This window comes from Aspergillus heteromorphus, assembly GCF_003184545.1.
Source record: "Aspergillus heteromorphus CBS 117.55 chromosome Unknown BO70scaffold_5, whole genome shotgun sequence".
NCBI classification, from domain to species: Eukaryota; Fungi; Ascomycota; class Eurotiomycetes; order Eurotiales; family Aspergillaceae; genus Aspergillus; species Aspergillus heteromorphus.
In genome coordinates, this window is record NW_020290410.1 from 1013816 (window position 1) to 1028807 (window position 14992).

The 14992-nt window shown below is 55.1% G+C and overlaps 5 protein-coding genes across 5 annotated transcripts; 2 read left to right on the forward strand and 3 right to left on the reverse strand.

Annotated features, from left to right (window-relative positions):
• The first annotated feature begins 79 nt into the window (after positions 1 to 79).
• On the forward strand, positions 80 to 2279 carry trpE (anthranilate synthase TRP2). Its single transcript, XM_025542649.1, has 5 exons — positions 80 to 111; positions 175 to 328; positions 451 to 599; positions 668 to 741; positions 814 to 2279. Exons 2-5 carry the CDS (start codon positions 317 to 319, stop codon positions 2133 to 2135), a joined length of 1557 nt encoding a protein of 518 aa, XP_025401988.1. The 5' UTR covers positions 80 to 111; positions 175 to 316; the 3' UTR covers positions 2136 to 2279.
• Positions 2280 to 3665: 1386 nt separating this feature from the next.
• Positions 3666 to 5661, forward strand: BO70DRAFT_286321 (epsin; the record flags this gene model as incomplete). The annotated part of the gene is made up of 4 exons (XM_025539198.1): positions 3666 to 3738; positions 3909 to 3978; positions 4046 to 4266; positions 4334 to 5661. 4 exons carry the CDS (start codon positions 3666 to 3668, stop codon positions 5659 to 5661), a joined length of 1692 nt encoding a protein of 563 aa, XP_025401989.1.
• A 2140-nt stretch (positions 5662 to 7801) lies between these two features.
• Positions 7802 to 8177, reverse strand: BO70DRAFT_359906 (putative AAA family ATPase). Its single transcript, XM_025542650.1, has one exon. It carries the CDS (start codon positions 8158 to 8160, stop codon positions 7957 to 7959), a length of 204 nt encoding a protein of 67 aa, XP_025401990.1. The 5' UTR covers positions 8161 to 8177; the 3' UTR covers positions 7802 to 7956.
• Positions 8178 to 10798: 2621 nt separating this feature from the next.
• Positions 10799 to 11743, reverse strand: BO70DRAFT_182356 (uncharacterized protein). Its single transcript, XM_025538442.1, has one exon. The coding sequence runs from the start codon at positions 11562 to 11564 to the stop codon at positions 10947 to 10949; it is 618 nt and encodes a 205-aa protein (XP_025401991.1). The 5' UTR covers positions 11565 to 11743; the 3' UTR covers positions 10799 to 10946.
• Positions 11545 to 13523, reverse strand: mrsA (putative mitochondrial carrier protein). The gene is made up of 8 exons (XM_025542651.1): positions 13439 to 13523; positions 13168 to 13237; positions 13036 to 13071; positions 12756 to 12888; positions 12560 to 12652; positions 12452 to 12508; positions 11951 to 12395; positions 11545 to 11880 (listed from the first exon to the last, which is right to left on the reverse strand). Exons 1-8 carry the CDS (start codon positions 13474 to 13476, stop codon positions 11829 to 11831), a joined length of 924 nt encoding a protein of 307 aa, XP_025401992.1. The 5' UTR covers positions 13477 to 13523; the 3' UTR covers positions 11545 to 11828.
• Positions 13524 to 14992: the final 1469 nt, after the last annotated feature.

Genomic DNA, 14992 nt, shown 5'->3' on the forward strand with positions numbered 1-14992 from the left:
TGAAGTCCGGGCGGAAATGCCTGCGTGCCTGAAGGCGTCCCTGTGCTTCTGGCCTTTCCATCCTTGTGCTTTTACCTCCAACTGTTCTTCTATCCCTCTTCTACATTTGAGGTGAGTCCCTGGTCCAGTACGCCGTACACAGCGGGCTTTCGGACTGACACCCCCGCGGGGTAGATCGAGAGTGGTCTTGAACACAAAGGGAATCCCATCCCTCGCAAAAGCAAATAAACTCCGACTCCCCGCCGTCCTGCCGAACTCTTCTCATCTTCCACCCCTCCCCGCAGTCCAAATCCCCATCGCCGTCGGCATCGCGAGGATGGCGCCTCCTGTACGTTCTCCTGTTTGCTATCCCCGCTGTCTTGCTTTCCAGATTACCGCCAGTCAATGGACTCCTCCCCTGGAAGAGGACCTGAACCCGTTACTGATGCCATACCCATGTGACTCACCCAGGTCACGATCGTGCCGTCTCTCGAGACCGCCAGCGAAGTCATCGCCCGGTCGAGAGACTCGAAATTCTCCCCTAACCTCCTGCCCTTGACGACGTCGATTCCCGCCGACCTCTTGACCCCTACATTGGCATACCTGAAGATCGCGGACAAGTGAGTCGGTCCTCTCAAGACCGCCGCACGGCCTGGCGGGCACATGCGCTGACGTGGTGTTGGTCCAGATCGAAGTTGTCCTTCCTCTACGAGAGTGCTGCCACGACCGAGACCATCGGGAGATACAGTTTCGTGGGTGCTGGTATGCGAACATCCTCGACGCTACAATGCCGGGTGGAGCGATGACTGACGAGTTCTCTGCATCTGTCTCCAGATCCCCGTAAAGTTCTCAAGACCGGCTCTGGCCATGGCCCCGAGTGCGACCCTCTGCCTCTCCTCGAGCAGGAGCTCGCCGAGTTCCGGGTCGCGACGGTACCCGGCTTGATCCTCCCTCCCCTGACCGGCGGTGCTATCGGATATGTGGGCTACGACTGTGTGCGGTATTTCGAGCCCAAGACGGCCCGGCCGGTCAAGGACATTCTGAAGATCCCGGAGTCGCTGTTCATGCTGTTCGACACCATCATCGCCTTCGATCACTTCTTCCAGGTCGTCAAGGTCATCACGTACATCCCCATCCCTAGCAGCGACGCGGAGCTGGCACCCGCATACCGCCAGGGACAGGAGACCCTTCAGCGCACCATCGACACGCTGCTTCGCCCCGACTACACCCTTCCGCCCCAGGGCCCGATCATCCAGAACCAGGAATACACGTCGAACATCGGCCAAGAGGGATACGAGCGGCATGTGACGAGGCTCAAGGAGCACATCTCCAAGGGCGACATCTTCCAGACGGTGCCGTCGCAGCGGCTGTCCCGGCCGACCTCCCTCCACCCTTTCAACCTCTTCCGCCACCTCCGCACGGTCAACCCGTCGCCGTACCTGTTCTACATCGACTGCGAGGACTTCCAGCTGGTGGGCGCCAGTCCGGAGCTGCTGGCCAAGGAGGAGAAGGGGCGGATCATCACGCACCCGATCGCGGGCACGGTGAAGCGGGGCAAGACGCCGGAGGAGGACGAGGCACTGGCCAACGAGCTGCGCAGCAGTTTGAAGGACCGGGCGGAGCACGTGATGCTGGTGGACCTGGCGCGTAACGACGTGAACCGGGTGTGCGACCCGACGACGACGCAGGTGGATCGGTTGATGGTGGTGGAGAAGTTCTCACACGTGCAGCACCTGGTGTCGCAGGTGTCGGGCATCCTGCGGCCGGAGAAGACGCGCTTCGATGCGTTCCGGTCGATCTTCCCGGCGGGCACCGTGTCGGGGGCGCCCAAGGTGCGGGCGATGCAGCTGATCGCGGAGCTGGAGGGCGAGAAGCGCGGAGTGTACGCGGGCGCGGTGGGCTACTTCGGCTACAACATCGCCAACGCGGACGGGACGACGGAGCTGCCGGGCGCGATGGACACGTGCATTGCACTGCGGACGATGATGGTCAAGGACGGGGTGGCCTACCTGCAGGCCGGTGGAGGTATCGTGTTCGACTCGGACCCGTACGACGAGTACGTGGAGACGCTGAACAAGCTGGGAGCGAACATTGCGTGCATCAAGGGTGCGGAGGCCAAGTACCTGAGCCTGGAGGAGGAGAAAAGTCAATCCTGATGGTGTGGTGATTTTTTGTTGTTGTTGTTGTTGTTCAAAGCTGTTCATTCCATGACATTTGTCGGGGGTGTTATGACATATACACCCTGCCGAATAATATAGACACACTTGAAACGATTGGCCTTGCTACTATATACTTATGTACAGTTGTACCACCAATTGTTTGTTTGTTTGTCTGTTTGTCTGTTTGTCTGTCTGTCTGTCTGCCTGCCTGAACCCTAAGTCAACCCAGACCAGACCAGACCAGACCAGACCGGATCAGGCAGACAGGCAGACAGGCAGACAAACGGGGCAATTCTGCTGCCTGGACGCACCCGTCCTACGTATTTGACAGTCCACTAGGCAGTTCCTTGCTTGGGGGAGGAAGATTCTAGGCGTGAGGCAACTGCAAGGGTTCTCCGGAACGTGCTGGGGCGCTGCAAGGCCGCCGTCCGATGACGTCGGTTTTGTAACTATACAACAGGAGGGGATCTGCACCGCCACAAGAACCGGGTCCGGGGATGTAGATAGATAGACTGTAGATACAGAGAGAGAGAGAGAGAGAGAGTAAGAGTGTTTATATAGTTAGACAGTCTGACTCGATTGAGACGGGAGAGAGGAGGAATTGACTCCCCCCCACTCGATCGACCTGCGGCACGGCGTATATATTGCGAGTGGAAGTATGACACCATCTCTGTATCATCTCTGTATCCGTAGTTAGTTTCTCCATCATCTCCTGATTCTTCTCCAGCTTTTTCTCCTCATCTTGAATTCGGTTCCGGTTCCTGGATTGCTGGCTGTTTCTCCGGTCATTGTTCTTCTTCTTTTTCTTCCTCCTTCTTCCTCGTCCTCCCTTTCTCTTCCGCTATTCCTTCCCAATTGCTCTCCTGGGACTGAAGAAACCTTGAGTGTCGTTGGCGTCGTAATCGCGGTTCCGGTGGCAGCCCGACCAACCAGCCAACCAACCAACTCACTAGTCCTTCTATTCCTCTTTCTCTCTCTCTTCTTTTCTCTCCTCTCCTCTCCTCTCCTCTTCTCTTCTCTCCCAGACTTCCCTCCCATCCATCCATCCATCCATCCATCCCGCCACTCTGTCCCGTCCATTCGATCGACATCCCCCTCCCCTTTCACTGCCACACCTGCTGTCTCACTTCGTCACCGACTGACCATTCCGACCGCGGCTTACATACGCCCGCCGCCTCTCTGCCTTGAGTGCCACTGCCACCACCACTCCACCTCCACCTCCGAGCGAAACTAACCTTGAACACTACACTACTCATTCCACTACAACACACTACCCGCTAGTACCACCACCACCGCGCGATAAGGAGAGACGGGCTGGCTCTGCTCCCATCGCACTCCCTACTACCTACACCCCCCCCCCTTCCACCACCAACACCACCCACCAGCCACCGTCGCGCATCCCCCCCTCCATCGACTCGCCCCTTGAACGGGATCTAACGAAGCAGGGTCCCGCTCCCTGTTCGCGTCTGGCTACCACCACCACCGCTCCGCTATATTTCCCCCTTCCCCCTCCCCCCTCTCGCCAAAATGTCCAAAGTCGTGCGCAGCGTCAAGAACGTCACCAAGGGTTACTCCTCCGTCCAGGTCAAGGTTCGAAATGGTACGTCCCTCCCGTTCCGTTCGCCTCTATCGCCTGTCTCTCATCGCATCGTCTGCTTTCATCGCACGTCATATCTCGCTCGCCGTCGTCGGTCGGCGGAACGGTCAACGGTCGTCGTGATCGGATTTGGAACGGACTCGTGCTGACCTGTGTTTCCTCGTGCGTTTTAGCCACAAGTAATGATCCATGGGGGCCTACGGGCACCGAAATGGCTGAGATTGCTGCCTTGACATTCAGCAGGTAGGCGGCCCCGAGCCATTGACTCCGTGCTGTTCCGCACGCTAACGTTCTCCCGTGGGATTGTCAGTCCGACCGATTTCTACGAGATCATGGATATGCTAGATAAGCGGTTGAACGATAAGGGCAAGAATTGGCGCCACGTGCTCAAGTCATTGAAGGTGCTCGACTATTGTCTGCATGAGGGTTCCGAGCTGGTGGTGACGTGGGCCCGCAAGAACGTCTACATCATCAAGACCCTGCGCGAATTCCAATACGTGGATGAAGATAGCAGAGATGTCGGACAGAATGGTAAGCTGCGCTCCAGGTGTGGCGTCGTGTATGTGTTTATGTGTCTGACTGACTGGTCTCGTTGCAGTCCGTGTTGCCGCCAAAGAACTTACCTCCCTGATTCTGGACGAAGACAGACTGCGCAGTGAGCGGTCCGACCGCAAGCTGTGGAAGTCCCGCGTGAGCGGACTTGACGACTACCAGCCTCAAGGGCATGAGCCGCCCCGTCGGGAGCGCCGCGAACGTCGGCGTACGACCAATGACGACGACGATGCAGAGTATCGCTTGGCGATCGAGGCGAGCAAGTACGAAGCCGAGGAGGAACGCAAGCGACGGGCCAAGGAAGCCGGGGTGGACAATGACGAAGATCTGGCCCGGGCGATCAAGCTCAGTCGGGAAGAGGAGGAACTGCGCAAGCGGGAGTTGGAGGAAAGCAACGCCAACTCGCTCTTTGACGACACCCCGGTGCCAGTGGCCCAGGCGCAGGCCACTGGGTACAACCAGGGATACCAGCAGCAGAGCGCCGTCGACTGGTTCGGCAACCCGATCAACGCTCAGCAGCCGTTGTCGACCGGTTACCTGAACAACCAATATGCACAGCCCACTGGTTTCCAGGGACAGATGACGGGCATGCCCAACGGGTACGCCAATGGATTCCAGTCCCAGCCCTCCGCGTTCGACCAGAACCCCTATGGCCAGCAGCAGAGCAACTTCCTGCAGCCCCAGACCACGCTACAACCGCAACAGACAGCCTTCGGCGGCGGCAACCCGTGGGGCACCGATGTCTTCTCGCAGCAGCCCCAGCAACAGCAGCAGCAGCAGCACCAGGAAAACTACCTGTCGGCCGGCACCAACAACCCATGGGCTGCGCCCGGCACGCAGTCGGCGGACCCTCTGAGACCCATGCCCACCGGGTCGAACAACCCATTCGCGGCCCGCACGCAGTTCCAGAGCAAGCCGGTGTCGACCGGACCCCCGACCCTGAACTCGCTGGCGGAAGAGCGCACCACCAACCAGTTCAACCCAATTGCCAACTTCCAGGCCCCGCAGTCCTTCTCCCCACAGCCGCAGACCCTGGCGCCGCCCAAGAGCACGCCGCCCCAGATGCAAGACCCGCACCGCGCCCAGCTCAACGCGCTGCTGGCGTCGGGCGAGGGCCAGGACACCTTTGGAAACACCGGCGACCTGCGTATCCCGGCCCAGCACACCGCCCCGGGGACGTTCGTCAACTCGGCCGGCCAGGGGATAGATCGGCTGCGGGCCGCGCGGACCGGCAACAACCCGTTCTACGGCCAGCAGCAGCAGCAGTTCGTCCCCCAGCAGACGGGCTTTGCGCAGCCCGCCAGCAACCCCTGGGGAGGACAGCAGACGTACCATCAGCCTCAGCAGGGCGGCGGCAGTTTGATAGATCTGTAGGCGACGATGCGGTACGCGAGGAGGTGATGGGGTCGGGTGCGGTCCAGATATCTAGCCACCGTTCGAGGCTCGGGCTTTTATGTTTTTATCTCTCTCTTTCTTTTCTTTCCTTCTCTTCTAGTTGCAGTTGTAGGAGTCGAATCCGGATACCATTTTTTTCTTTTTCTATTTCTGTTTCTGTCGTTCTTGATGTTTTTACTGTTTTTGATGCCCGCTGTCCCTTCCTTTTACTTTACGCCGTTCGTTGCATATATTGATGGTACAACCAAAACCAACTACGAAGTCATCTTCCGTCACTCACTCTCCTCTCCTTATCCAAATTTCTTTATTGATTGGCCGATTGACTGATTTACAGATTGATTGATTGATTGATTGACTGACTGCTTCTTCCATTTGTCATGTACCTGCCCTACCTTACTACCTCGCCTTCTTACTCACACTTATGTACTGCACAATTTCCAAGCCAATCCCACTCCCTTCCCGATTCTGGGACACTGGGATACTGGGATACCGAGATACCGAGATACTGATTTATATCATCCATATACCCTCTGTTTCTTGCCTTCGTTCTGCCTGCATCCCTTTTTATTTTTTTCTCTCTCTCCTTCGTTCCTGTTTGTCTTGCTGTCTTGCTGTCTACCTGTCTACCTGCCTACTGCCTACTGCCTACTGCCTTCGTTATTAATTCATTGGTTCATTGGCACATTGGTCCGCCCGTCCGTCCGTCCGTCCATCCATCCATCCATCCTTCCATCGATAGGATGGTATTGGTATACCGTTACTCCCTTGTTGTTTATCCCACCCAATTTGGTCTTTCCCGTTCTCTTTTCTTTTCTTTTCTTTTCTTTTTCTTTTTCTTTTTCTTTTTCTTTTTCTCTTCTGGTAGATAGTTCTTTTTAGAAAATACCATTGATGTAATTCTTCGTTCTCTCACAAAGTTTTTTTATTCTGTTTGGATTTGTAGATTGATGAGGGAGGGGAGGGGAGGGGAGGGATAATGGCTCCGACCGACCCTTGTAGTAGTGGTAGTAGTAGTAGTAGTAGTAGTAGTAGTAGTAGTAGTAGTAGTAGTAGTAGTAGTAGTAGTAGTAGTAGCAGGAGGAGGTACAGCGATGTTACATCGTCTCGTGTTCTTGCCTACTAGGTAGATACTAGGTAGGTAGGTAAGTAAGTAGGTAAGTAGATGGGTAGATAGGAAGGTGGTTTCCGATGGCCGGATTAGGATACCATGTCATGTCATGTCATGTCATGTCATGTCGTACAACCCAACCTAGCCTTCCTTCCCCCTTCCGTCTCTTTCCTTTTCTGGTAGGATAGGATATAGCATACATAGTAGAGAGGAGAGAGTAGAGAGTATGGGGTAGTCTACAGTATATTCTAGTTAGTCAGTCTATCTTGTTAACATCATGTTATATCCATATCATAACATATCATACTATCATAACATATCATACTATCATAACATATCATACTATCATAACATATCATAACATATCATATCATGCCATACTAAGTCCTATCCACCCCCCCCCCCCCCCCTCTCTCAGTGCCATGATCATGATGGTAAAACAATAGACAGAATACGAGAAGTAGAGTTTCAGCAGTGAGTGAGTATACAATATATCTTGCAAGCCTATTATTGAATTTGAATTTGAATTTGAATTTGAATTGAATATGACAGGCAAACTTCATCTACACCAGGACCAATTAACACCCAGACACCTACCTATCCCGTACCGAAGTAGAGACAGACAGACATGAACAGCACAGTAACACCTGAAGTAATGCACCCATCCTATATCCTATCTTTTCCTATCCCTATCCTATCAAGTATCAAAAGCCTATTCAATCCATCCCACCCAAGCCTATCCCAGTCAGTGACCATGCACCGTCTGTCCATCGATCAGTCAATCAATCAATCAATCAATAATATCATGTCCCATTCCAACATCAACATCAACATCAAGACGATAATACAATCCATCCGTCCGTCCGTCCGTCCATTCATCGCCAGTTATCCAAATCAACCAACGCACCGAATCCAGTATCCAGTATATAAGACCGACCGACCGACCGACCGACCAACCCTGTACGTACGCCATTCACACAGAAGAAAGAAGCACAAAATAACACAGCCAAGACAACACTATGTAGATACGATAACTCTTCGCACCAGACAGAGCACACGAGGAAAGAACGAGAGAAAGCAAAAGAGAGAGAGAGAGAGAGAGAGAGAGAGAGAGTGTGTGTGTGTGTGTGTGTGTGTGTGTGTTGGGGGGCCAGAGAGGAAGAAGTCTAACCCCCCCTCTCACCAAACTGTCTCGCCCACTCCTCATACTCCTGTAACCCTTCCCGACTCACGCTGGGTCGGATGGACGACAAACTGGCCTCGAAGTCCTGGAAGCGGATGGCCCGGATCTGGTCCATGGGGGTGTGCAGCAGCGCTTCGCCGAGGTTGCGGAGGGGGCCCATGGCGGCGTCCTTGGCGAGGGCGGTCATGTCGGAGCCGGAGAATCCTGGTTGATTCGATTAGTTGTTATAAAGAATAGATAAAAAAGAAGAAAGAAAGAAAGAAAGAAAGAAAGAAAGAAAGGGACTCACCCTCCGTAACCTGCACAAGAACCTCGATATCCTCATCGGAGAGCTCATGGACCTGGTGACTGAGTAACTTGCGTAATTGCTGTTCGCGAACCCCGTGCTCGGGGAGAGGAATGTACTGGCGACGGACGAAGCGGCGGCGCGCGGCTTCATCAATGTCCCACGGCATATTAGTAGCCGCGAGGACGAGCACACGACTGGCGTCGCCCATCTTCTTGTCCTTCTGTTCGCGCCCGGCGGCTGCACGCTGCAGGTCGGACCATTGGATGAGGAACTCGGTCTTCGAGCGTCGGGAGGCCTCGTTCTCGGTCCCCGACGACCGGGCAGACAGTAGAGAGTCGATCTCGTCGACGAAGATGATGGACGGGGCGAGCGCTTTGGCGAGCCCGAACAAGGCGCGTACCAGCTTCTCGCTTTCGCCGTGCCATTTCGACGTCAGAGTGGAGGCCGACACAGAGAAGAAGGTCGATTTGGATTCCGTGGCCACGGCGCGTGCCAGCATCGTCTTGCCTGTTCCTGGGGGGCCGAAGAGGAGCATGCCGCGAGCCGGTTCTCGTAGACCTGAGAATAGATCCGGCCGGAGGAAGGGGTAGACCACGGCTTCTTTGAGGGCTTTCTTGGCCCCGTCCAGACCGGCGATATCATCCCAATGCACCTCGTCTCCGCGGACGACGATGTCGTTGAGGATCTGCCGCGCGGACATCACGTCGACGCCTTTCGGGAGCTTGTTCATGACATCCATGATCGCATCGTCCTCATCCGCATCCTCATCGACCGCATCTTCTTCCAGGTCGGTCGATTTGGGCCCCAGCGACTCCGGATCACTGGAAGGCGGTGTTACGTCACGTCTGAGCCGAGGCGTTGGTCGGACTGGACTTCCCGGCGAGAGCGTCATCCGATCCAAGCCTGGAACCAAGGCGTCATCGGCCGATGAACTCGGCGTGACCCGTGGCCGCGACAGCGATTTTGCCGGTGATTTGCTCGGCCCCTCCGACGTGCCAGCGGATAACCCCGGGGAGGTTGGTGTTGGATTGGATGACCTCAGCGCTACCGGTTTCGGCTTGATAGAGGGCTTCGGTGGAAATTGCGGGCGAACGGCGTCTCCCGAGGCGGGCCCCACGGACGCGGACTGAGAACGAGGCGACGGTTGTTGAACTTCGATGACCGGAGGGCGATGTGTCGAGACCGTTGGTGTTGCTTGAGGCGTGTTCGACGAGGAGGGCTTCTTCACGGGCGGCCGCCGGACTGCCTGATCGGGCGCGCGGAGCTTCCGCCCCGTGCGACGACTATCTGGGTCCTCTGCTGGGTTGGTTGGCCTCCGCTGGAGACGCTCATCCCCCGAATGGGGTCGACGGGGTTCTGATTCTCTGCGAAAGCCGGGGTCATTGGGGGCGCTGTAGCGGGAGGATGCGAGGGCGGCATCGCTGGCCGTCTTGTCGGGCGAGGAGAACGTGGGGTAGATACTACCCCAGGCGAGACCCGCCGCCTGAGAGGCTGCGGCCGGCCGCAGATCTCTCCGACGGGAGCTGTCCTTCTTCTTGGTATGCTTCTTGAGATCGCTGTTGCGCAACGTGAACGGCATGATCTTCCGCCGGTCGGGGCTGGGGTCCCGGGAGTCGGTTTTGCTGGAGGAATGCGACTGCGTGCGCTGTGCGGGGATCGGGATGGTGGGCGAGGGTGTGGCGGCACTGCTGGACTCCTTTCTGATCGATTCAGAGCTGACGGTGGTCTTGGGCGGCGGGCGCCCGGGGATGGTGGGAGGTTTGGAGAGGTCGGTATATCCGACGGCGGGAACGGTTCCGTCACCAATCCAGCCGGGAGTGGTTCGGGGGGGCGATCGACCGGTGGAATCTTTTCTGCTCTCACGGAGGGCCTGGAGGAGGTCGACCCGCTCGCTGCATTGGAGCTCGAGCTGGCGGATGGAATCCTGCAAGGCGCGCTCGGTCTCGTTTTTGGGTGTATACTTGGAGGACACCCGATAAGCGTTGTGATAGTAGATCGTTTCTAGGGCGGAACGCCAAGATCTCAGGGCCTCTTCTTCATTATTCTGCCATCGGTCGGGGCCGCATTAGTTTGGGGTATAGTTGGGAGAAGGGGAGAAGGGAGTGAGTGAGAAAGAAGGGGGAGGAGGAGGGGGGAGGAAGGTAGCATTGAGTGGTGACGGACCTGGCCCTCGAAGTAGACGGCAGTGGAGCACATCAGGTAGCAGTCATCGTAGGTCTTCTGCAGCGAAGACGCCGGCTTGGGGCGCATCATGGATGAGGAGGCATTCAGTGCCGGAAAGACGTGGATGTTGCAGGGCCCGCCCGCGGGAGTCGAAGGATGAGAGATTGAGGGGGAGAACGAGCGGACGGAGAGGTCAATTGGGGGGGGGTTTGGGAATATGGGGGAATGGAGGGGGGGAAAGCAGCAGAGGACGACGATCTATGAAGATGAAGTATGAAGAGAGGAAGAGGAGGGAAGATCCGACCGAAGGAAGAGTACGTACTGTAAGTCACTCGTTTCCCCCCCCAGTTTTTCCCTGTGACGTCGTTGGTTACCGGTTTTGGCTGTTCTGGAGGTCTCGCCCCACGAACCCATTATTTCCTTGACCGACTACTTCGAAACTACTTAGAAACAACTGTCTCGGAAGGACATGCACCCTCTCATGGTCGCGTGCATACCAATCAATCGATCATCTCGTTCCTCTATAAAGTACATACATACACAGATTCTCGTTCATCCAATCCGGCACATGCCGCAAGAAATGTATCCGAACAGCAAACATCCAAGACAATAAGAATAATAATAAAAAAAAAGGAAGATAGAAGATAATGCAGAAGGACAATCCAACCAGACACAAATGAAAGGAAAAGAAAAGGAAACTCGTCCAGATGTTCCCCTGCATGCCAACGCCAGTAGTACGCGATCGAAGCACGAATGAAGAAGCATACACCACCGGGGCCCCTAACGAAGGGCCCCGATCCGAGCCTGGGGAATGAAAAAAAAAAAAGCCCGGGCTCGCCAACACCACGCCAGGGCCTGCATTCATCGTCCATCAAGCCAGTCAACTGTACCCCGTCCAAAACAGATAAATACACGTCAGAATAGAAGGGTTCCCAATTCGGAGTCGGACATCCTCCCTCTCTCGTCCTCGGCGCTGCGTGTATTAAGTCCGAGGGTCCGGAAATGGGGCACACGCCCGAGAACGAGAGGGATCGATAGGAGAGAAAGGAAGCAGAGGAAGAGGAAAGGAGGCAAAAGACACCCGACGAGATCGCAGGCCCGCAGCTCGCAGGCAATAACGCTCGATCGGTGCTCCGCATGTGATACTAAGGGTAAGTCGGTTAGGTAAGGTAGGTAGGATGATTTGACTTCTCGTTCAACAAGACGATCTTTTTTTTTTCGAAAAACTTTTGAGGGTGTCGTTATTTCTTCCTATGCGTGGCTGGGGTTGGGTTTTCTTGGGAAACGGGTCTTTGCTTGTGCCCTTAGACAAGTCTGGCCGCAACCAGAAGAGGGTAAAGGGGTCGCTGAGCTGGAGGGAGTCGGATTCATGCGATTGGGCCGTTAGCGAAGGCCGTGGTCGCTCAGTTGTCCACCTGGCCCTTGAAGTAGGCCTTGGCCATCTCGTAGGAGGTCCTATGCGAACGCGTCAGAATAAAAGGCCCCAGCGGCGCACAGATGCAGACCGGCCGGGGGGGAGACTCACCAGCAAATGGCGGTGCTAGGCATGGTGGAAATGATGCGGGGGCGAGCGCCACGCAGGAATCCCTTCCAGCCGAACTGGCGCTTGATGATGGACGCGGCGTTGAACAGGCCCTTGGCCGACCGGATCTCCTCGTTCTGGGCCAGGCCTCGAGTCTGCAGCAGCGTCTTCACCACGTCCAGCGGGGTGGTGAGACCGGCCGCGAAGGCGCCCGCCAGACCTCCCGCCATGCAGTGCGTGAACGGATCGTAATCCTGCGACGGGTTCATGACCTTGGACAGGGACTCGTAGGCGACGAATTGAGTGGCGGTGAAGGGGACGGTCATGCAGAGGGTGGTGGGATAGGAGACGTAGAACGCCTGGAGACCTTCCGTCCGGTAGACGGTCTGGGCGCATTGGAGGAGGGTCTTGTGTACGGAGCCGTGGACTTGCATGCGTTGCTTGATGACTGCTCCCGTCAGCATCGCCGAAGACATCGATATCGCAAGGGTCGCGGAGACTCACCATCGAAGGGGTTCATCAGAGCATCGCTGGCGATGGTCGCGCAGGCACCGCTCAGCGCTTGGGGATCGTCAGCAATTGCGCTCGTAAGGTCGGGACATGACATCTCACCTGCTGCTACCGGGTGGTGACCATCGTCAACGTTACCACCGGCCATCTCCTTCACAACCTCATATGTACCGAAGTATACGGCGTGGGCCGGACCTGTCCAAAAAAAAAAAAAAAAAAAAAAAGCCCGTCAGCCTCCGCGACTGACCGCGCCCCCCTCAAAAACCTCATCATCACCACCATCATCACTACCACTTACCAGCACCGACAATAACACTCGAAACACCCTTCCATAGTGTCCTCCAGCCCTCGATCCTGTAAATCGTCGAGACCGCATTGGTCAAGCCTGTGTAGAGCCCACCGGTCGAGGGATGCAGGATTTGCATGCGTGTCTGTACAAATACCCCACCATCAGCCAGAGCCCTTTTCACTAGTCCGCGCACAGCCCAACCCGAAGCAGAAATCGAGTAGGAGCTTTAGTCTGGTCGGTCGCCCGCCCCAAAACAGCCCCCAAGAACAAAAAACAGACGCAGACATACCTTCAACAGATCCACCGGGTACATAACAGCGTGTTCCTAGACACCATCACCCATCACATCACATCAGCACGGCCCGACTGTATTTTCCCCCCTCTCCTGTATACACCACAAACACGCGAAGTGTGCACATACTGCTATTCCCGCGAAGGCGCCAGCCATCATATTCCGGCCGAGACCGTAGTTCGAGGGGAGGGCTTCATAGCTAGATTTGAAGAAGCGGCGTTAGCTCTCAGGATGTTTACCGGAAAATTCACATGTCGCTCGTCGATCAACTAGAAAGTAGAGCAACGCAATCAGGATCCGGAGGGAGGATTTGACACCCCCATCCTCCCCCCCCCTTGCGCGGACTGGTGAAATTGAAGCCCAAGGGCTGGATACCGGGGAAACACAAAGCACAACGTACTCGAATTCCTGCTCGGGGAGATGCTCGGGGGTCGCCATGGAGCTTGATTGGGACGTAGCACACAGCTGGATTCACTGGAAAAAAAAAAAAAAAAGAAAAAAGACCGGAGGGGGGGAACTCGGAAGTCAATGATACCGCGACTCGTCGAGGGGAAGGGTGATTGAGCTGAAGGTCAAGGTCGAAAAAGCCGACACAGGAAATCGGACTTGCGGAGCGGAGAGGAAGGAAGACCGACAGACACGGAGCGGACGGACAAGGATAGGCGGAAGGGGAGGAAGTAAGGAGCAGGAGGAGGAAGGGTAAGGAAGAGGAGGAAAAGTCGAAGAGGAGAGAGCGGTGCCAACCGGACCCAGAGCGAGGAAGAATCAATAATGCAGCGAAGGGGAGAGAGGAGGGAGAATGGCGAGCAAGAGGAAGCCGGTGATAATAATTCTTTGGACGGCCGGGAATTTCTTGCTGCTGCTGAAGGTGGAAAACTAAGGTACTAACTAAAGGAGCAGGTCGGCCGCTGCATACCGTCCCGTCCCGTCTTGTCAATACGCGTCACATACGCGACACCGCCCGCGCAAGAGCAGGCCTGGAGCCATTTCGGAGCGTGTATGGAACGGTCAGCTCGGCGTACGGCGTACGGCCTTACAGGCGCGGCATCGCAGCTTCAGCAGATGATAGATTGATATGATTTGCCTGCTGCATCGCTTCCTGGACCCATGAAGAGGAACAACCTCCTTCGGCCCTGATTCCCTCGGTCTTCTAGCCTGGTTTTCTCCATCTTACACAGTATGTACGGATATTCAGAGTATGATAATAATTCCCCATCCCGACCTGAGGTTTTATTTTCTTTTTCTTTCTTCTCTTTTTTTTTTTTTTTTTTTTTTTTTCTTTTTCATTTGTCCTATCAACCGCTGAATCAGCTTCCCCGACCTAGACCACCACCCTCTTTTAGTTTTCTGCCCTAAGCAAGCAAGTCAGTAGCAGCCAACTAACGCAGCCTTAGCAGTTAGCAAGTTAACACCCTAGGCTAAGTTTCCAACCTATCCACTCTGCAGTACGGAGCAGACACTAGGTAGATACTCCGTAGTACTAGTATCTAGTAGTAGTTAGTATCTACTATCCATCCACGGCAGTCGATACGCAGTGCTCCGTACCTTACCTAGTTTGGCCCTATAATAACCCTCTTATCCATGTATCTAATATGTATGTATAGTATCTTATGCCGGGATCCAGTCCACAGAATACGGAGACTAGTCCGTCCAGTTACTGTTAGTCCTACGCTAACTATCTCAGACTCTGACTTCTTTCATTCCGATGACGGACCATTTCTCCATGAGTAATGGATATTGGATACCTGTCCCACCTGCCACCTGCCACCTGCCACTTAGATACCATCTACCATCAACTGAAGTAAGTATCTAACTAACTGCTTTAAAAAAACAAAAAAAAAAACTGCTAGTAATAATTAATCAAGATCCCGCCAACTAGGTACTAGGTAGATATCTATTCACCAATCATCTCCCTCGATCTCCAGTCCCTGCACCGATATTTTTTTTTCTCTCC